Consider the following 27463-nt stretch of genomic DNA (forward strand, 5'->3'; position numbering starts at 1 on the left):
TTTGTAATTTAGTAAATTTCTTAATATCCTTTCATAAAATAGCTGATGCCAAAGAGTTCAAATCTAACATTGACTGTAATTCCTGGCAAATATCCGAAGTGAAATAAATTTGTCTCTTGTTGAGGTTATTATTTCTGAGAAATGTAATAATGTTATCATACATATAATCATAGTTAGCAAAGGATAGCACAATCTGTTGAATTGGAGTTGATGTTAAAGGGGCATCATCAACTTGAAAAGTGTATTTCTCTCTCAATATTTTTGCCTTCTACTCTTACAACGAAACATAAGATGAAAACTTACGAATATCTGAAAGAGACAGGGTGTAATTGCTCTTCTAATTTTTCCTGTTTATTTTTTGCATTTCACAGGACTTTCAGTATCATGGTTTTTGTTTGTATGTTTAAACTGTTTTACCCTTTTTTTTTTTTTTGTGCAACCAGGGAGAGAGAGAAAAAAGAGAAATGTGACTGTAAAACCACAGTACTGGCAGGGAGATTCAGATGAAGATGTAGTATTTGAAACTAATAATTCTTTGTTTTGTTGTTTTGTTAATTGATTAGATTTCAAGTTGGTGGTGCCTCTGTAAAGTACGTAATCTTTATTCAGGACAATGAAAGGCAGTACCAACAAAGGTCTGTGAGCATAGCTCACGAAACTACCCACAGAAATTAATTACTTATAGTTACTTAAAACTAATCATTTAGATTTTGACCCTACAGTACGATCAGTGAAGTGGTACCCTTCTGTCTGCATGGAGTAGTCAGCATTACAGCATATTGTATATTATATAATATACAAAATATTGCATATTATAGTGGATCACAAAGTAAAGGGGATGAATTATGCAAGCAAAAGCAACCAACAGATCAAAGGTCAGCCTGCAAATACACTACTCAGTTTTTACATAGAACAACCACCAATGCATGCTTAAATTTATCCTGAACAAGTCTATATCATTACACCTGTAGGACTCCGTAAACACTTAAGAAAATGAGTAACTTTATGAATGAAAACAGTCCCATTGAGCTCAGTGAGGCTACTTATGTGGTAGTGTTTTCAGAGCTGATACGATATAATATATGATACCACTGTGGCAGCTGACCTCTCTCCCCAACCCCAGTTGGGAATCTACCATCCTTTTCTACCTTGTGCCAGATAAGGATCACACACACTGCTGCAGAGTGAAACCACTGAGTCCACACAGATCTAGTTCTGAGGCAGGAGATCAAGGAAAGAGGGATGGGGCTTGACAATCAAATAAAATCATATAATGTTAACCTATATGTTTGAATAAGTTGATTTCTATTTTTATTGCCTTGACAAGCCATAGTCCATCTGAGCCTACTGGAAAAGGAGAAAATAGGCTTAATAATGTGTACATATTATATTTTAAGTTTCATATTAATTGGAACTGTTACTGAAGATAGCAACTGTTATTTCCATTGCAGAATATTAAACAGCTGGCCAACCTGCTTCTTTATTATACCATTGTATAGCCATAGAAACTCCATTGCTGCCATTGTCTGAGAACAGGAACTGGCCTGCTATGCCTGAAGAGGTGACATAGCCTTGATGAGAAGGGGAGTCCAATGTTTTAAGACCAAATCACCATAAAAACATATGACCTGAGTCTGATCTTGCATTGGCTTTACAATTGTCTTCAGCAACTTACTTGTGAATAACACTGGTGTCTGAGAGAAGAACAATCATTGCCCTCATTCCATATGGCAGACAGCCCACATTCTGATTTCTGACTAACCATAAGTACAAATAATGTCAATAACACTAATTTATCATTCTCAGGACGGCACTGTGAATTATACAAAGATCCTTGCATTAACATCAGTTGTCAAAATGGTGGCACTTGTGACAGTGAAGGTCTAAATGCTACATGTATCTGTGCACCTGGATTTACAGGCAAGTAATTTGCAAATAACACAAAAAGTATAATTGTTAATTTCAGTGTCCAAAAGAAGGCAAATGTCAAGTATATGGCATCTGAATCTGTGTATCTCCATATTCTTTCATATAATGAACAAGTTAAAAGGGACATTTTAGAGGATAGAAATGATATAGCAGTAGTATCTTGCATTGTACTTCTGGGAAATAATGTAAGTACAGCTGAAACTAAATTTTTAATGCAATACTGCTTTGAATTATTGTACCAACACAGGGGCCCGAACCAAAGCACTAAATCTGAACACCTCTATCTATGGTGTCATCCACATCCAAATATTGTAACTTGGGACCCATCTTTAACATTAGTTATTACTTGTTTTAGTTGTCAGAATAGTATGTTTTTTAAGGGAAAACTACTTCATTCTGTACTAGTTTATATTTTATATTCCCCTTATGATGCCAATGAGGATAGTTATGTGACTTGGAACCTCACAACATTTTGATTAAAAAACTAAGCACACTGTAAAATTAATGTACATTAAATGGTTTAAAAATTATTAGGTCTCAAAATGTAAATGGCAAATAATCATCAAGGGGGTCTGTTTCCAGTGGTCCCATGGGGATTCGTTCTTGGACCTACACTATTTAACATTTTTATCAGTGACCTGGTGGAAAACATAAAGTCATCACTGATAAAGTAGGCAGATAAGACAAAAATTGGGGGAGTTGTAAATAATGAAGAGGACAGGCCAGTGGGATTGCTTGATAAACTGGGCACAAGCAAATGTGCATTTTAATATGGCTAAATGTGAATGTGTACATCTAGGAACAAAGAATGTAGGCCATACTTACAGAATGCGGGATTCTATCCTGGGAAGCAGCAACTGTCAAGATGTTTCGTAGGTTGTGGTGGACAGTGAGCTGAACATGAGCTCCCAATGTGATACTGTAGTCAAAAGAGCTAATGCAATCCTGAGATGCATAAACCGGGGAATCTCAACTAGGAATAGAGAAATTATTTTACCTCTATATTTGGCATTGGTGCAGCTGCTCCGGCACTGCTGTGTCCCGTTCTGGTGCCCACAGTTCAAGAAGAATGTTGATAATTGGAGAGGGCCCAGAGAAGAGCCACGAGAATGATTAAACATGAGAAAACATGCCTTGTAGTGATAGACTCAGAGCTCAATCTATTCTCCAACGCTGACAATTTTTAAATCAAGATTGGATGTTTATCTAATTATTTTGGGGAAGTTCTATGGCCTGTGTCATACAAGAGGTCAGACTTAGATGATCTGACCTTGGAATCTATGAAACTATGAACTGCTGGAAGGTCTGTGTTACTAACGACACAGGCATCTATTGATAGGAGAATTAATTTCTCTCTTCTGTATTACTGGTGCTATGGTAAAGTTTGAGTATTGACGTTATTTAATATTGGTCCACATATTCTTTTTATACATAGGGCAACATTCACCTCTGAGGTACTCTCCAGAATAACTCTATTTCAGTCAATTTCAGCTTTACACTGATGTGACTGAGTTGCAATTGGTTAACGCTTGTAAATGCTGGTGTAAATAAATCTGTTTTATGTTTGATGATACCCAGAAGGTGTTGTTCTTGTAAGTAGTATAAAAGTGATCGATATCCTAATGAGGTGCTTCTTTGAGGCATGCTACATTAAAGAAAAAAGCACGAGAGGAAATTTATGGAATCATATACTGTGAGGCAATTCAAAGTGGTATAAAAATGATAAATTAATCATTCAACACGTGTTACAATTCCCATAATGGTGTCCCTTTAATAAAACCTCATGTTAAAATTTTTTAGTAAAGATGTTTGCTTCGGGCTGTTTAGGAAATGAAGTTGAGGAATAGAGTAAAAGTTTAGCTATTGCAATGAAATATCTGAAAAATTCAGTTCTCCTAAAATATGCTAGTATTTCCTGACGACAAAATGCCATCATCTACCATATAATATTTTAGCCAAGACTTCATTATTCTCAGTATTATTGGTATTTGAAATTCATATTAAAACATTGCAAAACCAAGGGCTTTTTGGCCTGATTCTCTCCTCAGACTAGTTTTATGTATAATTTAACTGACGTCAGTAGAGTTATTCCTGGATAAGTGGGAAGAAAAAACCTGGCCCTTGACTCAACCTTTCTCAGTAGTTCATACAATCACTGGATGTGAATTCATGTTTTAAATGTTGTTTGGAGCTGTCCTGATAAAATGTCTGTATAACACTGTAGAAATGCAAATACTAAATGTTGTTACTTGGCATCAGGTGCTCACTGTCTTTTGTGCCAAACACAAATAATTCCTAAATGACTTTATAACTTCATTAACAATTTTTGCTAACAGGTTTCATTTCAGCTGAGAGCCTAGCAATCTCAGGGCATGATATCCATTGACTCATGTTCTTTTTCATCTAGTAGCCCATTTCCATTGGACATGCATGCCTATCATTGTATATTAAGATGATTAATACTGCTGTGTATTGTCAATCCTAACTTTGTTTTTCATACCATATCTGCATCAAATTGTTTTTTTCCTTTAACACGCCTGTGGAAGTGGTTATGGCTTAAAATCAGTTACATTTTGTAACATTTTCTGTAGTCTAATGACATTTGAGAACATGCTGTTAAAAGATTTTTGATGCTGGACTGGGATATTTAAATAGTAAGTATGAAGTTTTGAAACCTCTTATGGTTTCTCCTTCAGATATGTTTTTAATGACCTACTCTTTGTTTGATGTTGTTAAATGCAAAGACCATCTATTGTATATACTTTAACAAATACATAGAAAAGCTGCAGACCTAGAAACAGGACCTGTGGGCATTAAGAGTAGCTGCCACAAGCTGAGTCTTTAAAACATGGGCCCAACACTAGCCCCTGTTATCTGTCTACTGCTGATCTCACTTGGTGGCAACCTCCCCATTCATTACTAAGGTTTTCATTATTGTTCCTATAGTTTCCAGCAAAGGGACACCTTATAACTAAGAAACACTGTGGAGGAGCACTGTGCTCTTCCACCATCTCCATTATAGATTGGAAGAGAGGCAAGTGATCTGCTGGTCTACTTGGGATGCACTGTTATGGAGAAGACTGGAGTCCTGCATTGTCTTGTAGCCCAGTTTGTGCTTATAACCTCATTATATAAAATTCTTCTGTCTTACACCAGTGTGAGAGAGCAGGATGTAGTCCATTGACTTCAGGGAAGGTTGCACAGGGTGTAAGTCACTGCAGAATTTGGCCATTGATCTTTCACTTCATAGCTTGGAATGGGCTGGAACATTATCATGGAGCAGGTCCTCAAAGAATCAATCCTGAAGCACTTACATGAGAGGAAAGTGATCAGGAACAGTCAGCATGGATTCACCAAGGGAAGGTCATGCCTGACTAATCTAATCGCCTTTTATGATGAGATTACTGGTTCTGTGGATGAAGGGAAAGCAGTGGATGTATTGTTTCTTGACTTTAGCAAAGCTTTTGACACGGTCTCCCACAGTATTCTTGTCAGCAAGTTAAGGAAGTATGGGCTGGATGAATGCACTATACGGTGGGTAGAAAGCTGGCTAGATTGTCGGGCTCAACGGGTAGTGATCAATGGCTCCATGTCTAGTTGGCAGCCGGTGTCAAGTGGAGTGCCCCAGGGGTCGGTCCTGGGGCCGGTTTTGTTCAATATCTTTATAAATGATCTGGAGGATGGTGTGGATTGCACTCTCAGCAAATTTGCGGATGATACTAAACTGGGAGGAGTGGTAGATACGCTGGAGGGGAGGGATAGGATACAGAAGGACCTAGACAAATTGGAGGATTGGGCCAAAAGAAATCTGATGAGGTTTAATAAGGATAAGTGCAGGGTCCTGCACTTAGGATGGAAGAATCCAATGCACCGCTACAGACTAGGGACCGAATGGCTAGGCAGCAGTTCTGCGGAAAAGGACCTAGGGGTGACAGTGGACGAGAAGCTGGATATGAGTCAGCAGTGTGCCCTTGTTGCCAAGAAGGCCAATGGCATTTTGGGATGTATAAGTAGGGGCATTGCCAGCAGATCGAGGGACGTGATCGTTCCCCTCTATTCGACACTGGTGAGGCCTCATCTGGAGTACTGTGTCCAGTTTTGGGCCCCACACTACAAGAAGGATGTGGATAAATTGGAGAGAGTCCAGCGAAGGGCAACAAAAATGATTAGGGGTCTAGAGCACATGACTTATGAGGAGACGCTGAGGGAGCTGGGATTGTTTAGTCTGCAGAAGAGAAGAATGAGGGGGGATTTGATAGCTGCTTTCAACTACCTGAAAGGGGGTTCCAAAGAGGATGGCTCTAGACTGTTCTCAATGGTAGCAGATGACAGAACGAGGAGTAATGGTCTCAAGTTGCAATGGGGGAGGTTTAGATTGGATATTAGGAAAAACTTTTTCACTAAGAGGGTGGTGAAACACTGGAATGCGTTACCTAGGGAGGTGGTAGAATCTCCTTCCTTAGAGGTTTTTAAGGTCAGGCTTGACACAGCCCTGGCTGGGATGATTTAACTGGGACTTGGTCCTGCTTCGAGCAGGGGGTTGGACTAGATGACCTTCTGGGGTCCCTTCCAACCCTGATATTCTATGATTCTATGATTCTATGATTATAGAGGCGGTGTATTTAGCTCCTGGAGAAAGCACAAGAGTGACCTCCTGGGACAACTAAGGAATGGTAATGATGTGTTCTAAAGAAAATCTTGCAAGTCCTAGAAAAATAAATGGGAGCCATGTGTACTGTATACATCCAAGGGCTGACTTTGGCTCTAAACCTTTAAAAATATCTTTGCACTTATTAGTTCTCATATGCAGAGCTGTGGTACATTTATTGCACAGTTCTGTAGTTTGTAGTAGTTTTATATCACAGTCTCTTTTCCCCAGAAACTGATTGCCCAATTAATAAAGGGACAGTTTTACAAATGATCTAGTTAATAGGCAATCAACTCCAAGTCTTCTACACAGACATAAAGGATTATATTTATTTCAGGAAACTAATTAATTTGGACATTGCTGGGTTATAATCAACCTTGAAAGACTGAAAGTTGTTAATATTGCATAGAATTGGTTTAGTTTTAAAAATATAGCAGCAAAATGTAGCTGCTACTAGAGAATTCACTAAAGTAAACAGCTGTTCAACATTGTGTGTGACACATCTGTTTCAGACTAGATTTTAAAAATAACAGTTTGAAAATGCTCAGGTAAGCAAATATACTAATTGGATGGTATTGAAAATGGCAGATCTGTCTACCTTGAACTATTATTGGGATCTAAATAAGGACTTCATTTTGTTACATAATATGTGTTTGTTGTAAGCTCTAAGGTGCTTATATTCATCAGTTTGCACATCCAGAGCAAAGGTATGCAGCCAATTTAGTCATTTTGCCTCATTTTCAAATTAATATGATTGGCATAATCCAAACACACTGCTTTTAAGCTAATTTACATCTGTCTTGATGTTCAGTCAATTATGTAAAAGATAACTGTTAATTTGTCAGTAATATATAAACACATATTTATTGTTTTATATCATATGCTGCTTTCTGTTAGATTAACAGGAGAATATTATTTTGGGCCTGATCCTGTGTGGTCCTTCCACAAACTTAAATAGGACTTGAGTCTTCACTTCATGGCAGCCCTTAATAGCTAACGAATTGATTGTATTAGCTGGTCTTACTGTACTGACTAGTTCTGTCACATTTGACTGGGGAAGAAGGATGGTCTTGTGTTTCAAGTAAAGGCCTGGAAGACAGGTGAACTTAGTGAAGTCAGTTAGTGGTATCTGAGGCCTAGTTCTTTGACAGTTGTAAAAGCATGTTGAGATTCTGAGATGGAAAGTGATATATAACTGCAAAATATTGTTTCACCAAAGAAAATTATAGATGTTCAGCTAATTCAACAAAAAAATGTCACAAATGTGGTCTTTATTCTTTCAATAAATGTTTGATATATGAGGATGAAATAACTAATATTAATGACAACATTGTGAATCTAGCTAACTTTTGCTTTTAGTGACTGAAATGACACAACTGGCTTGACAACATGATACATCCACCAGCATCTTTCTTTTTTACTTTAAGGTGAAGAATGTGAATTTGATATAAATGACTGTGACAGCAATCCGTGTCACCATGCTGGGACTTGCATAGACCAACCCAACGGGTATACGTGCCATTGTCCACATGGCTGGGTTGGAGCAAATTGTGAAATTCGTAAGTGTTACGAAGATTGTTTGTGTTGCTTTGTAATAGCCTTTTGATATATGTATAACTCATTGTCCTGGAAACGTCTAATAATGGACCAAAATTATACTAAAAGAATCGTAGGCAGTTCTTAAACAATACCTCGATATGCACAGAATGAAGGAAAATGCACTCTAAAAAGAATTATAATGTAGCAAGGTTGCATAAAATCCTGGAATTAGTCTTTTAGACCAAATTTTCTGAAGTGTCCACTGATTTTTAGATGCTTCTGTTTCTGGGTGTTCAACTCTGAGACACCATATGCCTGATTTTCAGAAGTGCTGAGCACCCATAACTCCAGCAGAAGTCAGTGTGAGCTGTTGGTGCTCAGCACCTCTGTAAATTGAACCCAAAGTGTCTCAAGGCGGGCACCCAAAATTGGTGGCCACTTCTGAAAATTTTGGCTGGTGCACCTAGTGATCGCAAAGTTTAATTTCACAATTGTGATTATACCTTAACTCGGTAAATGTAAAGCTTATGGGCCTGATCAGTGATGAGTTGCCAAAATCTTAACAGCCAGTTCCCTCCTCACCCCATGAGGGGGTTGTGGCCTGCCCTGGACCCCTGCTGCATCCACCCCTCTCCCCGTCCCATGACTGCCTTCAGAACCGGGCAGGAGGGTCTCGTGGGCCACTGTAGTGGGTGCCCACCCCACCCCGCATCTAAGAGCCAGAGGGACCTGCCAGTGGGCGAGGTGGGGAGTCCCGGCAATGCTTACCTGGGGCAGCTCCCGGGAAGCATCCGGCAGGTCCCTCTGGCTCCTAAGGGCTGGGTAGCATAGCTCGGGGGGAGCGGCCACTCCCCTCACGGATCACATCAAAAGTGGCGCCTTAGGCGCCGACTCCGTGGGTGCTCCGGGGCTGGAGCACCCACAGGGAAAATTTGGTGGGTGCAGAGCTCCCACCGGCAGCTCCCCGTCCCGTCCCATGCCCGGCCCCAGCTCACCTCTGCTCCGCCTCCACCTCCGCCCCTGAACGCACCGCCCTGCTCTGTTTTTCCACCCGCCCCCCTGCTTCCTGTGAATCAGCTGTTGGCGTGGGAAGCCTGGGAGGGCTGAGAAGCAGGCTGTGGCTTCGCGCTCAGGCCCAGGGAGGCGGAGGTGAGCTGGGGCAGGGAGCGGTTCCCTCCCCCATCTCCCGGGTTACCTGCTGTGGTGTGGGCAGCCCTCCTCGCGTGCCCCCCCCCCCGCCTCAGCTCTCCTCTGCTCCACCTCCTTGGGCCTGAGCGCAAAGCCGCCGCCTGCTTCTCAGCCCTCCCAGGCTTCCCATGCGAGCAGATGATTCACAGGAAGCTGGGGGTGGGGGAGAGGGGGAGGTGAGAAGCGGAGTGGAGGTGAGCTGGGGCGGGGCGGGGCAGGGAGCTGCACCCACCAAATTTTCCCCATGGGTGCTCCAGCCCCGGAGCACCCACGGAGTCAGCGCCTAAGGTGCCACTTTTGGCCGGTTGTTAAATTTAGAAGCCCTTTTAGAACCGGTTGTCCCTCATGGGACAACTCACACTGGGCCTGATTTCGGAGACTCCCATTGACTTCAGCTGGAGCTGCAGATGAACAGCACGTCTGAAAAGCAGGCCCTATGTTTATGCTTCACTGAGGCCTTGTTTTTGGTCTTTGACAGCACTTCTGTCTCCTTTACTGGGAAGTTTAATGGTATATTTGACCATTTCACTGTTCACATACTACAGTGAAGGATCCCTTCCAAATATCAGATAGTTACTCAGATTGATTTAAGGGCTTGAAGCTGCCCAGTGCAGTTGCAGACTATTGCATGAATAAGTGCAAGATAAAAAGTAATCAACTCAGAAGGTACTCAGGAGAATCCCATCCTGCATTAGTGAGAACCTGGCAGAATGTCACAAAGTTACTCCTACTGGAATAAAGCCAAAGAAGTATATGTGTAGTTAAGCTCCTCTATAATAGAGGGGATCATATTTTGGACCATGTCTCCTTAGATATGCCCACTTTCCACCCAAACCCTTTTCTTTTTAAATCCTGTCCTCTTGAGACTGATTTCTACGCAGGCAGTGCCTAAAGCTCAACCTTACTTCTACTCACGTGTCACCTCTGCTCACCCTTCTGTTGGAGCGCAATCACTCCATACTTTTTATCGTGTAAGCATTTGCTAGATTAAGGCCTAAATCTATGCATTTGTTGTTCGTGAATTCAGTTTCATTGATTAATCATAGGACAGCACAAATACAAACCATTAAAGGCACAGTGTTGATGATATCAACCACTTCAAGGGCCAAATTATATTTGGTCTCTGTACAAAGTTTTCCTTGCCATCTTGGGTCCTTTTGCAGGGTCTCTTGCAATCCTTTGATTTCTGCTTCTGGATAGCACTGCTAGCCACTCCCAAGATAGTAAATCCATTGTGTGTCTCACCTTTGATTTGCAGACAGTGCATGCTGCCTGTTTGAAGGCAGTGCATGCTGCAGTCCGGGGAGCTTTTAGGTGCAGTGCCTTCTACAGGTCCTCTTATAGAATTGCTTCTGCGAGGCAGAGATGAGCCTTCAATAGGTCTGTGAGGCCTGCTCAGGCATAGTGATACCTGAACCAGGCACATCTATGTAATCAGTAAGGCAATGCCATTCTGAGTGACTGCAGCTTCCTTATGTGGTAGGCAGTGGGCTGACAGAAAAATGATTTTAATTCCTTGAGACATGCCATAATCCTCTAGAAATGCATTCCCTGGGGTACCTTGATATAATAATTGCATTACTATTATGGAATGGAATGAAAACACATAAAAGGAAGACAGGCAGAGCTATGTACTTACTGGGCACTGCAAAGCTGAGCTATGAAATTAGCAGCATCTGTTCAGGGATCCTCCTTTTTATCCAGACTTCTAGATCCACTGAGGACTAGGTCCTCAGGTAGAGTCCTGCGTGTATCAGCACAAGGGGAAAAGCAATGAGCAGGACTGAGAGCAAGGAAAGCCTCCTCTGCTGCACATCTGAAAAATTACTCCTGCCTGATCAGAGGAGAAAGCTTGTGAGGGGAATTTATTGCTAAGGGTACATCTACACAGCAAAAAAAGTATATTCTTAACTCAGGGTACCTAACTCAGGTTAAAATAGCAATGAAGACAGCAACTCAGCTTTTAACTGCATTAGTAGCTTGAGTTCAACCCCAGGCTCTTCTATAGGCTTTACCTTAAGGTGCTAATCCAAGTTAAATGCACAGTTGGTGTGTCTTCACTGCTATCTTAACTAGATCCGAGTTAAGAACACACCTTTTTTTGCAGTGTAGAGATATATTATGTGCCTGATTAGCAAGATGAGATTCATGCCTAGGCCCATGATTCTAAGACATCCACTCTACTCATTTACCCATTTGTAAGTAAGGGAGCAGGTGCACACAGAGCTTAGACCTCATTCTGCTCAGTGGGGAGAACTGTCTCTCGGCTTAACCTTGCTTGCACTCAGACATGGAAATCAATGGGAGTCTTGTCATTGTCTTCAGTGGGTTGTGCATTTCACCCCAGTTGTGTCCTGGATGGTCGAGGACTGATCTTCACATTATATCCCTGGCTTCCTTAAGCATTGCCTTCACCAGCAGTAACCCCTCGTTGGATCTCTTCTATAGCAGCTACATGCACTGATGACGCTTACTACTGCTGTATAGTGAGACTTACTGTGTTAGTGTGTTTCATAGTTCCACTGACCGGGCCTAGGCCAATAGCCATGTCTGTCTTCCACCCCATTCTCACCAGTGGTGGCCCTATAGACATCTGAGTGTTAATGACTTGGATAATATCACCTGCTGATGCTGCAATCAGGAGCCTATAGCAATTTACCTGCCATGTTAATGTTTAGAAAATAGATTTATACTATTAGGTACTGTAAATCCTCTCTTCTGGTCTTCAAACAACCCCTCCAACCTTGCCAAGTCCATCATTGGAAGCAAGCTCCCCACTGACCAGGACCCACCAAGCCATAAGAACAGTCTGCAGGTTTTGCATCTTTCTCCACTGCCACCGTGATAAATACCCCCCACAACACACCTTTTAAGATACCTGTGTCCTACACAGGCCTATCACAAAATAAGGTGTCCCTCATCCAGTGCACTAAATGACTCTGTAACAACTACGTGGGTGAAACAAGACAATCACTATACTCTCTAATGAACTCACACAGAAAAATGATAAAAGACAAAAACACCCTATTGGCGGCAGGCGAACATTTTTCACAAAACAATCACTCCATATATAACCTCTCAGTCCTTGTCCTCAAAGAAAACTTGCACACCATCTTCAAGAGATGAGCCTGGGAACTTAAATTTGTAACTTTGTTAGACACTAAACATCAATAAAGACACTGGATTTGTAGTTCATTGCAGCAATCTATACCATACTAACCGTCCTTTGTCCTATGACTGCAGAGGTATGGCCTCTTACAACATGTTAACGCCTCATGCTAAACAATCTGTTCCATCTTGCATTTAGCTGTGACGCTCTGAGTACCTTTCCCAGACCTGAAGAAGAGCTCTGTGTAAGTTTGAAAGCTTATGTCTTTCACCAACAGCAGTTGGTCAAATAAAAGATATTACCTCACCCACCTTGCCCCTGCAAATAACATGTCATTTATAGGGCACCTGCCTAGAAAACCTACATGTGGCACTTTACAACAGTCAAACATAAATATAATCCAAAAAAGTTCAGCACTTGGTGTAAATCTACAGAATTAAACTTATACCTTAAAAACACTTAAACTTAGAAAAAAAAAAAAGCCAGGATTTCAGCTTGTATATAAAGGATTACCAAAATAAATCTGGATGGATTTCTGAAGAAATCTTTTTTCAGAATAGGACTGAAAACAATTGATCTTCAATAGATTTTTCAAAAGAGCCGTGTACCTGAGGGAACTCCTTTTCTCTGTCTTTGAGTTGTCTAAGAAATGACTAAATGGTTAGAGGCCAAGTGCAATTCTTAGTATGCCTATAAAAGAAAAGGGCCACGTTCAAACCTGGTATAAATGGGCATGACTCAGGGCTTGTGTACATTCAAAACACAACAGTGGCACAGCTGCAGTGCTTCAGGATAGACACTATTTACACTGGTGGAAGAGGTTGTCCTGTCAGCATAGATAATCCACCTCCCTAGCGGCAGTTAGGTTAATGGAAGAATGTTTCCACTGACCTAGTGCTGTCTACACAAGGACTTAGGTTGGCTTAATTATGCTGCTCAGGAGTGTGGATTTTTCATACCCCTGACCAGTGTAATTAAACCAACCTAATTTTCTAGTGCAGACCAGGCCTCAGTTGACTTGACTGGAGTTGATCCTATTGTGCATTGTCTCAATTTGGCCCATTGATTTTTATATCTCAACTAACCTGCCTCCATTTCAGCAGTGTATACCTCATTGTCAGAGCCAAGAGGACCATCCATCAGACAGCCTCAGCAGTTTCCACATACTGACACACTGGAAATTAAATTCACCACCGAAGCACTAGCTTCATGTGATTGATCCACCCTCCTGACCTGATTGACTCAAACGTGCGATGAAATCGAGTTCCAGACTTTCACAGGAGATGGAGTGTGGTGGTATAACTCAGCCACATTCCTAAACTGATCCAGCCTTGCCTTTTATGATGAGCTGCTGTTAATCAGAAAGGAGGCTGGTGAGATTGTGCATTACTTCATCCTTTTGCAGAGAAACTGTCTAAAATTGGCAGCTCCACATCCAGTGCAGCTTTTTCACAACTGATCCAACTATCTGTTACACTGGGGTTATTGTTTTTACAGATATTTCAGGGTTAAGGCTCTTCAACTACCTGTTAAACTGTATCCTTTAACTACCTTCCAAATATTCTCCAGACAGTCAATTCAGCAAGAAATAATTTGCCTCCCAGTGAAACCCCACATTTATATCATCATTTTGTGGTCTTTCCCAGTGACAGCAGTGTCTACTGAAAAACAATGGAATTAAAAATAAATTCTAGAGGGACACTGCAAACAACCTGAGTTACACAAGAGAAAAATTTTTCCACTAAAATTAAATACTCTTGGCCAATGAGGATAATGTAAGATTAAAGTTTGCAACTATGTGTAAAATTGTCCATTTATAAACCACTTAGTGCCTGCACATTATCTTTCAGCACTAATATCTTTTCAGACTCTACAGAAATGGATAATCAGCAAGGAAAGTTAAATGATAGTATTACTCAGAGAAAATCATTTACAGGGTAATCCTAGGAGTATATATGTATATGTCATAATCTACAATCTTACTGAATCTTATCATGGTTGCTGTGGCAACTGAGAAGATCATAAATTTGAGTCTCAACCACTTTCTTCTTAACCTTTGGAATATGTGCCATGCATCTTTCGGATTTTATCTATCGAAAAAGAACAGAAGAAATTCCTCACATCCTTATCATCCAGAGATTGAAGACAGTGGGTCAGAATCAGGTTTTCCTTGCCTCCAGTGGAGATGTATCTGCTGACATTAGGTCTGAATTTGGCCAAGTGTATTTTACAATCTGACAGAACAGTGTCTGATAGATGGCTATGGAGCAAAAACAAAGGCTTTTCCAAAACTGAAATAAACTTCACACAGCTGGGCAATTTCATTCACTAGCAAGCAGAGAACATTACAATATTAAATCCTTAAAAACAGTACATAATTGAATGCTTTGTGGTCGGGATTGATCAGAATTTCAGGGTTCTGTGCAAAAGCAAATACAAACAAGCAGCCTTGAAAGCTTACTCAGCTGTACAAAGGGTACAAGATAATCTGAGCAAACACAAACTTGAGGACATAGTGGCATCAATCTTTCATCATCTCCACAGAAACAAAGAACACTGCCCATTTACTTCCCTCTCAGCCTGTCACTGAGCTGTCCTATTCGATGTTATAACCTCACTATTTCCTTGCACCATTGTCCAAGTGATTTTTGTCTACCCTGTAGCCTCCTTTTGTACCACTGCTATACATGGTCAATCAGTAATCAGGACTCTGTCCCCAGATGCCACCCAGCAGATGAGCTCCTAAAATCAGTCATCTATTGGCAATAGCAACTCTAAGGCACCTTTGACATAATAAATAAGTCCACAATCCCACTGACCCCAGAGTATCTTATTAAGTGCTTTGTCCCAGTCTGGTTTTAAGTACTCAGTGGGCCATTTGAGGATGGTGGATGGAATGTGACATGGCAGGTTCAATCGTGAGGTGAAAATAAATTATAGACACAGTGTCAGACTTCTGCGTCCAAATGGATCTCCATTCACTGAGATTGAGCACTGGTTCCAAGCCATTTACAATTCCTCAGGAGCCATGAAGACATTCAGTACTATCGTAGAAATTGTGGGGGGAAAAAACTCCAAAGCCCACCCTTAACATTTTAAAAGATTGCCAAGAGTTTACAACAGATGGGGTAGAGGTGATATTCAATTGGAGGTAGTTTGACGAGTGATAGAAATCACCAGATTTGAGGACGACAAACAAGCAATGGAAGATTCAAATCTTCCAGTCAGTTTAGATATCAGCAGTAACTTGATGAAAGGAGATGGAGCAGATAAGATACAAAAAGTCACCTCTAGACTAAGGGCTTAGTCCTTTATTTAAGGTACCATCTTGTAAGAAAACCACATGAGGCAGTCAGCCTCAGAGAGGATGCAAAGGGGTTGCACAGCCTATGCCTGCTCAGTACTGTAATTCATTTATCAGGTCCAGGGTGCTCCCTGCTATGTGATCAGCTAGTTCTGTATGTGTAGGGGGCTAAAGCCAGCATCCCACCTCCTTATCCCTTTGGGGCACCCCAGAGGAGTAAGGAAGGGAGCAGCTTTTCCCCTTGAGCACAGGGACTGCAATTGTGGTGGATCCTTCCACCTCCTCGCCCTCGTGTACCTTTGTAAGGGCTAGGCACAGTCTGGCCCTAAATGAATCTTGACTGTATTATAAAACAAAATCTATTTATTTAGAGTCTAATCACCCAACATAAAACATGCAGAGACTCAGTACTGTTTATGTGGTTTTTCCTGATGATTATATAGCTGAAATGAAGTGGAAATGTTTTGATGCAAAAATAATAGGCTTGTGTTCAAAGGCATCAGTCTAATGTGAGGATACACCAGGGGTACGCTATCTCCTTATCTGGATCTCACACACGGAGTACTGAAATGCTTTCTTTGCAAGTGAATCCTGCTTATTTTATCGAGGCAGACAACTGTAGTCTCCCAGGACGTGTAGCTGAGATTTAAGAACTGTTCTTTTTTGCTTCCTTGGGTAGAAAGTATGGGAAGCTCAGGACTTGGATTGCCTATAATCAAGTACAGTCTACTTGTTTATGGCTGTATATTGCACTGCTTGAAAGACTTAATAGTTTAATAGTTGGCTCTTTAATTTTTTGCAAACCCTTTGAGATATATGCTCGCAAGTCAGTGAGAAACTTACTCCACACAGGAACCTCTTTTACCAGTATTTCCAGCTGCTTTGCCCTGCAGGAGTCCTTTAAATTATTTAATTGTGTCCAAGAATGATTCTTCTTTTTTTTTCTTTTCTTTTTTTTTGCAAGTGAAGTAATAGTAGCAACTGTTGGTTTTAAAGTGCTACATAAAAGTGAGTGTCTCAAAGCTGTTAAGTGAGAATCTCCATCACTGTAGATTTTTGTGGGAACTCTGTCACTAGAGATTTTTTTAGGGCAAGTTAGACAATCATCTGTCAGAGATGGTCTAGGTAATACTTAGTCCTGCCTTGAGCACAGAGACTCTCAAGGTCCCTTCCAATCCTACAATTCTCTGATTCCAAGAAGATCTGGAGCATGCTGTGGAAGTAAATATAAATCACTGCTGATAATACTCGCTGATGAGACAAATATTGGCAGAATGGTAAATAATGATGAGGACAGGGCAAGTCATATAGAGTGATCTGGTAAGCTGGACCCATTCAAACAAAATGTATTTTGATACAGTCACATGCAAGGTCATAAATCTAAGAGTGCAAGTCATACCTACAGAATGGGGAACTGTATCCTGGAAAACAGTGACTCTGAAAAGAATTTTAGGGGTCATAGTGGACAAGCAACTCAATATGAGTCATCCCCCAACCTCCGCCATGAACTGATGTGGCAAAAAGGGTAAATGCAATCTTTGGATGTATAAACGAGGGGAATAGTGAATAGAACTAGAGAGGTGATTGTACCTTTGGTGACGCCAACACTGGATACAGTTCTGGTGTCCCCTTTTTTTTTTTTAAACAGCTGTTGAAAAATTTGAGAGGATGCAGAAAAGAGCCACAAAAATTATTCAAGAGCTAGAGAAAATGCCTTACAGCAAAAGACTTACAGAACTCAATCTGTTTGAGAGGTGATTTGATTATGGTGTAGAAGTACATTCACAAGGAGAGAATATCAGGTACCAAAGGGCTTTAATTTGGCTGAGAAAGGCAGAAGAAGAAGCAATGACCAGAAGTTAAAGACAGACAAATTCAAATGAGAAGTCAGGCATCAATTTTTAACAGTGAGGGTGATAAACCATTGGACAAACTACCAAGGGAAGTGGTGGATTCTCTCTCTCTTGCAGTCTTCAGATCAAGACTGAATGCCTTTCTGGATTCAGTCAAACACAAGGCTCAATGCCAGGGTAGCTATGTGGAATTCTGTGATCTTTGTTTTAAACAGAAGAGCAGACTAGGAGATGTAATTTCCTTCTGACTTTGAAAGCTATGAATAAACGATGAAAGTATAGATGGGAAAATGGAGGGCTCAAGGCTGTAGAGAAAATCAGTGGCAGAGCCAATAATGAGAACCCTGCTTTTGTATCTATTGCAACTGATGATCATCAATCAGCAGTTACAGGGCCAACTAAAATCAAAATTATCTTTCAGATTTTGTGATATTGGTATTTACAGCATGTTAAATACAGCTATGTCCAAGGCAGAGCCTCAAATGTAAAATATAATTTTAAAGTAGAATATCATTAACAACAGAAGTCTGTATAGAAATGTTGGAAATGAATGCACCCAAAACTTCTATTCAACAGGAAGGAAATAAATAATAATTTCATTTTTGTATTTATTTATGTATTATTGCCAGATCTGCAGTGGAAGTCTGGGCACATGGCAGAGAGTCTAACGAACATGCCTCGTCATTCCCTCTACATCATAATTGGAGCCCTTTGTGTCGCATTTGTCCTAATGCTGATCATTCTGATTGTGGGGATATGTCGCATCAGCCGCATTGAATACCAAGGCTCTTCCAGGCCAGCCTATGAGGAGTTCTACAATTGTAGAAGCATTGACAGTGAATTTAGTAGTGCAATTGCTTCTATCCGACATGCCAGGTTTGTTGTGGGGAAAGGGAAAGTGAATGGAATCTCTTTGCTATATCTACTTCAAATTCTTGTGTAGTAGCACAGATTCAGCCAATTGCTATTGACAAATATGAAGGCTGTACTGCTTCCAAATTAGAATATCGCATTATTTTAATTGCTCATCATTATATCTGGGCTACACTCTGGTCTCAGTTAAACAGTGCGAATCAAGTGCCGCTCCATTGAAGGCAGTAGAGTTCTGGATTTACACAGTGTAACTGAGAGCTGAATCTGTCCCTTTACATCAGTCTGTAAGGTGTTTCCGTTTGGGAAGTGTGCAAGTATTTTTTTTTATTTTGTAAGTTTTTATTCTTCTTGTTATATTTACACATTTCAAAATCTACATATCAAAATTCCATACTTTATCATCCATGTACTTTGGGTAATAATGAATAATGCATTTGGGAACGTTTTATTTGTTTTGTTGCATATATTTTTCAAAATTATTTTGACACCTAGCAAAACAAAACAAAATTCCTAAATAATCATCAAAATGCCAGGGGTTGATATCTTGTGTGTGATTAAATCACTGGACGGGGACTCAGGCAATCTGGGTTCAGTGCCCACCTCTGCCACAAATTCCTGGTGTGACCCTGTTCTGTGCCTCCGTTTTTCCATCCACTAAATGGGTATAAGTCTTATCTGCCTCGCAAGAATACTGTGAGGATAAATCCTTTAATAGTTGTGAGACAGTCAAATACCATTGCGCTAGATGTCCAAGAAGAAGATAGATTAATCTGAAAAGGTTTTTAAAAGAAAGTTGCATGCATTTTGTTCAGTGCAGCAGTCTAAATATAATTAAAACATTTCACACCAACTACAATGAGTAAATTGCATTTGAGATTAAAATGTGTAGTTTAGAACTGCTATTTGTGAGATAGTAATGGCAGGTATCTTGCTGATACTATCAGCATGGCAGGCCATTGTATTAGTCTATAAATCAGTTTCCATCCTGCTCCTATGCCAGGAGTGGGCAAACTTTTTGGCCCAAAGGCCACATCTGGGTGGGGAAATTGTATGCAGGACCATGAATGTAGGGCTGGGGCAGGGGGTTGGGGTGCAGGAGAGAGTGTGGGGTGTGGGAGGGGGTGTGGTGTGCAGGAAGGAACTCAGGGCAAGGGGTTGGGGTACAGGGTGCAGGAGTGGGCTCAGCAGGGGGTTGGGGTGCAGGATGCGGCAGGGGGCTCAGGGCAGGGGGTTGGGGACTCAGGGCAGGGGATTGGCATGCAGAAGGGGTGCGGAGTGCAGGAGGGGGCTCAGGGCAGGGGGTTGGGGTGCAGGAGGGGTGTGGCAGGGGGCTCAGGGCAGGGGTTTAGGGGGCTCAGGGCAGGGGGTTGAAGTGTGAGGTGCAGGAGGGGTTCAGGGTGCGGGCTCCGGCCCGGTGCACAGCGGGGCTAAGGTGGGCTCCCTGCCTGCCCTGGCCCCGCGCCAATCCCAGAAGTGGCCAACGCGTCCAGCAGTGGCTCCTGGGAGTGGGATGGGGCAGGCGGCTCCGCTGCACACTGCCTTTGCCTGCAGGTACCACCCCCAAAGCTCCCATTGGTTGCGGTTCCCCGTTCCCAGCCAATGGGAGCTGCAGGGGGCAGTCCCTGCAGGCAAGGGCAGCACACTGAGCCCTCTGCCTCTCTCCCCCAGGGGCTGCAAGGACGTGGTGATGGCAGCTTCCGGGAGTGGTGTGGGGCCAGGGCAGCCAGGGAGCCTGCCTTAGCCCTGCTGCACCATGGGGCTGGCAATCCTATGGGCTGGACTGAAAGCCCTGATGGGCCAGATCCAGCCCGCGGGCCATAGTTTGCCCTCCCTTGTCCTATGCTGATGTAACAAACAGCTGTTTAAAGTAGATGTGTATAAACTGAATATTTAATTTCAGTAGGCAGCCAAATAAGAACTGGAAATGGTGTATGCCTGCAGCTAAAATGGAAGCCAAATAATGGACAGAACAGTTAATGATACAGTCACATGTATCGGATGTGATCATTTACTGCAGCAGGGTATTAGTGATAAAAGTCAGTGCCAGTAATCACAGATTAAAGTAGACAGGACCTCCTTACCTTATTTGCTCACCATGGCTGTTTCTTGGCTCCTGGCTTTCCAGAGTACCCCACCTTTCCCTTTCACGGCTACTCCTCCTCCCTGGGGCCTGGGCTCCCCTCAGCGGTTTTCTAGTGCTCTGCCCTTCCTGTTGAAAATGCTCTAACTATGCCTGTCTACTGCCTGCTAGGAGCCATACACCAGTCAAGGATTGCTGAAGTGAAGCCTTTGGTTTTGGAACAAATTGATAAATTAAACAGCAATAAGTCACCAGGACCAGACGGTATTCACCCAAGAGTTCTGAAGGAACTCAAATGTGAAATTGCAGAACTACTAACTGTAGTCTATCATTTAAATCAGCTTCTGTACCAGATGACTGGAGGATAGCTAATGTGATGCCAATTTTAAAAAAAGGGCTCCAGAGGTGACCCAGCAATTACAGGCCTGTAAGCCTGACTTCAGTACCGGGCAAACTGGTTGAAACTGTAATAAAGAAAAATATTGTCAGACATATAGATGAACATAATTTGTTGAGGAAGAGTCACCATGGTTTTAGTAAAGGGAAATCATGCCTCACCAATCTACTAGAATTCTCTGAGGGGGTCAACAAGCATGTGGACCAAGGGGACCCAGTGGATATAGCGTACTTGGATTCTCAGAAAGCCTTTGACAAGGTCCCTCACCAAAGGCTCTTATGCAAAGTAAGCTGCCACGAGATAAGAGAGAAGGTGCTCTCATGGACTGGTAACTGGTTAAAAGATAGGAAACAAAGGTATAAATGGTCAGTTTTCAGAATGGAGAGAGGTAAATAGTGGTGTCCCCCAGGGGTCTGTTCTGGGCCCAGTCCTATTCAACATATTCATAAATGATCTGGAAAAGGGGGTAAACAGTGAGGTGGTAAAATTTGCAGATGATACAAAATTACTAAAGATAGTTAAGACCCAGGTAGACTGCAAAGAGCTACAAACAGATCTCTCAAAATTGGGTGACTGGGCAAGAAAATGGCAGATGAAATTTAATGTTGATAAATTCAAAGAAATGAACACTGGAAAGCATCCCAACTATATATATAAAATGATGGGGTCTAAATTAGCTGTTACCACTCAAAAAAGAGATCTTGGAGTCATGGATAGTTCTCGGAAAATATCCACTCAATGTGCAGCGACAGTTAAAAAGCAAACAGAATGCTGGGAATAATCAAGAAAGGGATAGATAATAGGACAGAAAATATCATGTTGCCTCTCTATAAATCCATGGTATGCCCACATCTAGAATACTGTGTGCAGGGGTGGTCACCACATCTCAAAAAAGATATATTGGAATTGGAAAAGGTTCAGAAAAGGGCAACAAAAATTATTAGGGGTATGGAACGGCTTCTGCATGAGGAGAGATTAAGAAGACTGGGACTTTTCAGCTTGGAAAAGAGACGGTTAAGGGAGATATGATTGAAGTTTTATAAAATCATGACTGGTGTAGAGAAAGTAGATAAGGAAGTGTTGTTTACTACTTCTCATCACACAAGGACTAGGGGTCACCAAATGAAATTAATAGGTAGCAGGTTTAAAACAAATAAAAGGAAGTATTTCTTCACACAACGCACAGTCAACCTGTGGAACTCCTTGCCAGAGGATGTTGTAAAGACTATAACAGGGTTCAAAAAAGAACTAGATAAATTCATGGAGGATAGGTCAGCTAGGATGGGGAGGAATCGTGTCACTAGCTTCTGTTTGTCAGAAGCTGGGAATGAGTGACGGGATGGATCACTTGATGATTACCTACTCTGTTCATTCCCTCTGGGACACCTGGCACTGGCCACTGTCGGAAGAGAGGATACTGGGCTAGATGGACCTTTGTTCTGACCCAGTAGGGCTCTTCTTATGTACTCTGGCTATGCCCCTTTCCTGTTCCTGGTTAGAGAACTGAAAGAGTATTTACTCTCATCCACATTCTTCTGATAACTGGAACCGTTAGTATGCCAGGCAAAAGGATGATTTAGCAATGGTGTGGTTGGTGGCCATATTTTCCCAATTTTTTGTATTGTTCATTCTCTGTGCAACAGTGTTTTCCCAGATGTAAGGAGAAGTGGCCATTGGTGACATTTAAAGAGAATCCTGAGGCCTTGTACACAACAGGGATATGCGACCCAAATAAAAATTGTTCCAGCTGTTGGTGCTGTTCTTAGCAGCTGAATGTTTCAGCACAGTGTTTGGAGTGTCCCAAGTATTGCTCATCCCCTTTCTTGGGACTTTCTTCCCTACCCTGGCTAGCGTCTCCTGCACTGGAAGCCTAGGGACCCCTAACCCAACAGGCTGTAGGGCCTCCTCTTCCTTTGATGTTATCTTGGGTGGGGAAGGGGTTGCCTGATGGCTGGAATCTTTCTTCTGCTCCTTTATCTTCAACGGGTACTAGATGTTCACTCCCCCACCACCCTCTTTGGGTGTAGAGAGGAAGGTGTATGGTGAGGTAACTGCTTCTCCTGCTCCAGAGGTGGGCAGAGGGCACTTTGTGGTTCAATGCCCCAATCTAAAGGCTTTTTTATAAGCTCATTCACCTTGACTCAAACTATTTTCACTGCAAGTTGTTGATGGATGTGATTGAAACGGTGAAACAGTGCTGCTGTCAGACTTTTCAAATCTTGGGACCTGGACTGTTTGTTGGAGGTCTTTCCTTTACCTATGTGACCTGCTCTGAATTAATCTCTGCATAGTGCCAAGGAACAACTTTTAGTAAAACCAGTGAGAGTCAAGGTGAATGAGCTCATAAAAAAGCCTTTAGATTGGGGCTGCATTCATACCGGTTTTTGAAGCCCGCATTCAGTAGTTAAGAAAAAGAGAGAATGCCAGAACCTGTAAATAAAAAGGATTTTTATTTGCACCTTTGTGAAATATATTCTAGTTAATGTCAATGAAAAGGAATGTTTGAATTGCAAATAATATTTGTGTGCTGCCAAAAAAGGAAAATGAGAAATAAATCATTTGATGCTATATAAAAATCTACTATACAGCTGCCATGCTGGTATTTTTCTAAGATTTAGTGTGCAGACTTCAGTCTTTATTTCTGTTTCAGATGGATAGAAAGCAGTATAAATTGATGCTCCCAGAACAGGGGAGGAATCACAATTTCACAGTTGTCTTTTACACAGACGTGTATATATATTGAGACTACCAAGGCCTACTTTTTCAAAAGTGACTTATTTTAAGTGTTCAACCTGCGACATATTAAAGGGGCCTGTTTTCAAAGAACAGGTTCTCAGCGCTTTCTGAAAATCAGGTTCCTTTTAAGGTGTCACAGTTTGGACACACGATCACTACTCACTTTGGAAAATATAGGCCTTGATATTCTTTATATACACATGTGTGGGTGGATGTCAAATGAAGGGTGTATTTTTACAGTGTGAAATTTTTTTTAGAATCGATAGCAGGCACATGTTCAGGGAATAGTAGACTCCTATCACATAACATTGTCAATCTTTTTTGTCATCTGCAGCCTTTGCTGGTGATGATTTTGTTTTCTTCCAAGTCATTGATAAAAATGTTAAGTGGCATAGAACCAAGAGCTGATCGCTGCGGGACTCCACTAGAAGCACACCTGCTCCATGATGATTCCCCATTTATAGTTACATTTTGAGACCTCTGAGTAATATATTAACTAGCTATAGTGTTATAAGCAGAGCCTGGCTGATCAAAGGCATGTGGCCTATCATCTAGAAGGCTCATCCAGGCCACAAACAATTAGTATAGGTGCCGTGGTCTTGTCCTAGCATGTGCTAGTCAACCATGGCCCACCCTGATCTTCACAGGAGAATGGATCTTGCATAGTACAAGGTGTGCAACCGGTAGTATGCTCTCAGCACCTGCAGTGTGCTTCTGTCAAAAAAGGGCAGGATGTCACCATAAATCACCAGAGAGTTTTCATCTTCTTTCATGCCTATTAAAAGATCTGCATCTTTAACTCCCGCTGAAAATGATAGAGGAGGAAATGGTTCAGAAATTCATCTTTATCGTATTGATTAGTAACGTGCCATAAGAGTGCTTGTTCCCACAGATCTTGGAATATCAACTAAAGCACAGATTCATCCCTGATGAAGTCAGTGGCCCAAATATATTTAACTTTGTGTATAATATGGAAGAAAGCTGTCAGTCATAAAGTAAAAACAAGTTTTTCACTCTAGGCTTGTTGAGAATTGGAGTATTTTCCTTGCATGAGATTTGCATCATTCAAATTATAGGATTTCCACCCATCTTGGTTGGTGCAATTCACCAAAAACAGCCATGAACTAAATCAGGAGAATGGGGAAATTGTATACAATTCTTTAAACAATATGGGATTGGTTTTTGTTTTAGCCTAAATAATTTCTTCAAAACATCAGTTCTAAGTCACAATTTCCAGCCTGAATAGCTTACAGTAGTGGAGACACTCTGGTTACCTTTTCCAGACCTGAGGAAGAACTCTGTGAAGCTTGCAAGCTTGCCCCTTCTACCAACATAAGTTGGTCCAATAAAAGATATTATCTCACCCACCTTGTTTTTTTCAGTAGTAGAACTAACATGTCATATGCATGAAGGGAACTAAATGGGAATCTAAAATTAGAGGAATTCCTTGTATATTAATTGAGAGGCCTTCTGTTTCACTTTCAGAGTCTTATGTGGTGGAGCCCTGTAAGGAAAATAGACTTGAGGTCTTTTCTATCTCTTTATCCCTATGATTCTATTTCTTTATTTAAAGCTCCTAGTTACTTACAACTATTTCTGAAGGTATTTTTTCTACAGTCAGGTCATATCTACAGCATATTTTTTACCTAACATTTTAATAAGTGTTCATGAGAGTGATGCACTAAAAGGCATTAATGTTTTATCGGCATTCCAAACTTTTATAGAATCTTGGCAGTTTCAACCTGACTCTCTAATGGATATATCTAGTCAGCAAAACCATACCAGCTGAATTATTTGACACTTTGTCTGCCAGTTCACAATTCAACCTGACTATACAGTTTTATCTATTTCCAGATGGCAAATAGGAAGACAAAAAACAATGAACAGTGTGTGATAACTGTGACAAATGACATCAGGGAACCTCAATGTTGTTTGGAAGTGCTACTCTCTTAAAGTGAAATTCTGGGCCCATTGTAGTCAGTGGGTGCTTCTCCACTGATTTCACCAGAGCTAGGAGCTTAGTTTCTGATTTTGATTCTGTTGAATTCAGGGGTAAAACCTCCAATGACTTGGGGTAAAGAATCTGTTCCTTGCTCTTTTTAGGGCTTGGTTTCTGGGTTCCATGTAGTTCAAACATTCCTTCTGTGTTTTTACTATTGATTGCAAGAAATACTGCACTATGGTTTAGAATTTACAGTTTTCCCCTAAAGATTTTTCTGACAGGGAGCCATGAATCAGTGGATTATTACAATTAACATGTATGTACTTCTGTTTATCACCAAAGTCTTTTTTTCCCTTTCTTTTAGGTTTGGAAAGAAATCCCGACCTGCAATGTACGATGCAACCCCCATTGCTTATGAAGATTACAGCCCTGATGACAAACCTTTGGTCACGCTAATTAAAACAAAAGATTTGTAATCGACTGTATCTTTTTCTGATTATTTTTCAAAAGGATGGGCTACTAAATTAATTTAAATATTTTTAAGAAGAAGAAAGCGTGAGAAATTTAAAATGTTAAATGTTCCAGAATTTTCTGTAGAATATTTAAGAACTAATTTTCTGCAGCTTTTAGTCTGAAAAAATATTTTAAAACTGAGTGTTTGAAATTCATGGATTACATTTTAATGTACCTTCAACTCTATAAATTGTTAGCTAATAATAGTGTGTGTTTTTTCATGGTAGACATTATTAATAAACCCAGATGAAATTCTATGGTTGTTACAGAACAGAATACAGTAAGCTTAATCAATGAACAGTTCCTTTTTGACATCTCAGTGCCAGCTTTCTCAGTAGAGATAGGAAAAAGTGAAAAATAATATGATGCATAATATATCCATTAATTTAAAAAAAAGTCTAAAATGTTTGTGTTGTGAAAAAGAAATTAGTAACATTTATTATTCCTAACCTGAATGAATTAGCTTTTGCCTTATTCTGTGCATGGATAGATAACCTATTTCTGCATTATTTTTCTGGAAGTTGCTGACACATACTTTTGAGTTGATGTTTTGTCATTTTTGTAATAGTATTCAAGCTAGGCCTTGTAAAAATAATATACAATTCAGGTGCCTGTGGAGGCACACGAAGGACTTGATCGTATACTCATTGAAATCAGTGGCAAAACTGCCTTTGACTTTAGTGGGTACAGGCTCTGGCCCGAGGATTGGATTGAATCGATATTTTTCTTTAAAAGTCAAGGTTTTTATATCGTGAGTAAACTAAACCTACAGTTTGAGTTCGTTTCTCAAAGGTTATTAATGTACAGTACTGTTTCATTCAATATTGTGTATTTCTCATAGTGCATCTTATTTATATACAGTATGGTTTTTCTGTGGCTGCATTTGATTGCTTATGTGCTTCTTCAAATTCTTGCATATTTCAAAGAATATTAAATAAATGTTATCAAGTCAAGGTTGGATCTGATCCGGTCATTTTCCTACATTTCAGGTTATACAAAGTCTCTAAATTTGAAAGGACCTGAGTCAGATTCATTCTCTCTCTCTGCTCTCAATCAGGGACTTGAACTTGGATATCCCCAGCCAGTGCATGCATACACACAATCAAATTTTGAAACTTCAAAAGTTATTGTGAAATGGAATTGTCTCTTCTAGAAATTACAATTTAACCTTTCAAAAGCAGAATGAATACAATGCTTGTAACCTAGGCCCAGTCCTCCAATTCATTCCACACTGATAGTCACAGAACCATACAGTTATAGAGCTCAGCATGACTTTCATTCTGTGCTTCAGAGCCCATTATTGGCATGGAAAGGTGTCCACATCAAGACTGAGAGGAATTGGCATAACTGCC

General features: G+C 40.9%; 1 protein-coding gene across 1 annotated transcript in view; it reads left to right on the forward strand.

The window, feature by feature from the left end:
• Positions 1 to 27064, forward strand: part of DNER (delta/notch like EGF repeat containing) — a 269335-nt gene extending 242271 nt beyond the window's left edge. Inside the window, exons 10-13 of the mRNA XM_007055038.4 lie at positions 1807 to 1920; positions 8005 to 8136; positions 18200 to 18446; positions 25963 to 27064. Of these exons, the coding sequence (XP_007055100.3) occupies positions 1807 to 1920; positions 8005 to 8136; positions 18200 to 18446; positions 25963 to 26074 (605 nt within the window). The 3' untranslated portion in view covers positions 26075 to 27064. The remainder of the gene's footprint in view (positions 1 to 1806; positions 1921 to 8004; positions 8137 to 18199; positions 18447 to 25962) is intronic.
• Positions 27065 to 27463: the final 399 nt, after the last annotated feature.

The sequence above is a fragment of the Chelonia mydas genome, chromosome 9 (genome assembly GCF_015237465.2).
Source record: "Chelonia mydas isolate rCheMyd1 chromosome 9, rCheMyd1.pri.v2, whole genome shotgun sequence".
NCBI lineage: Eukaryota > Metazoa > Chordata > Testudines > Cheloniidae > Chelonia > Chelonia mydas.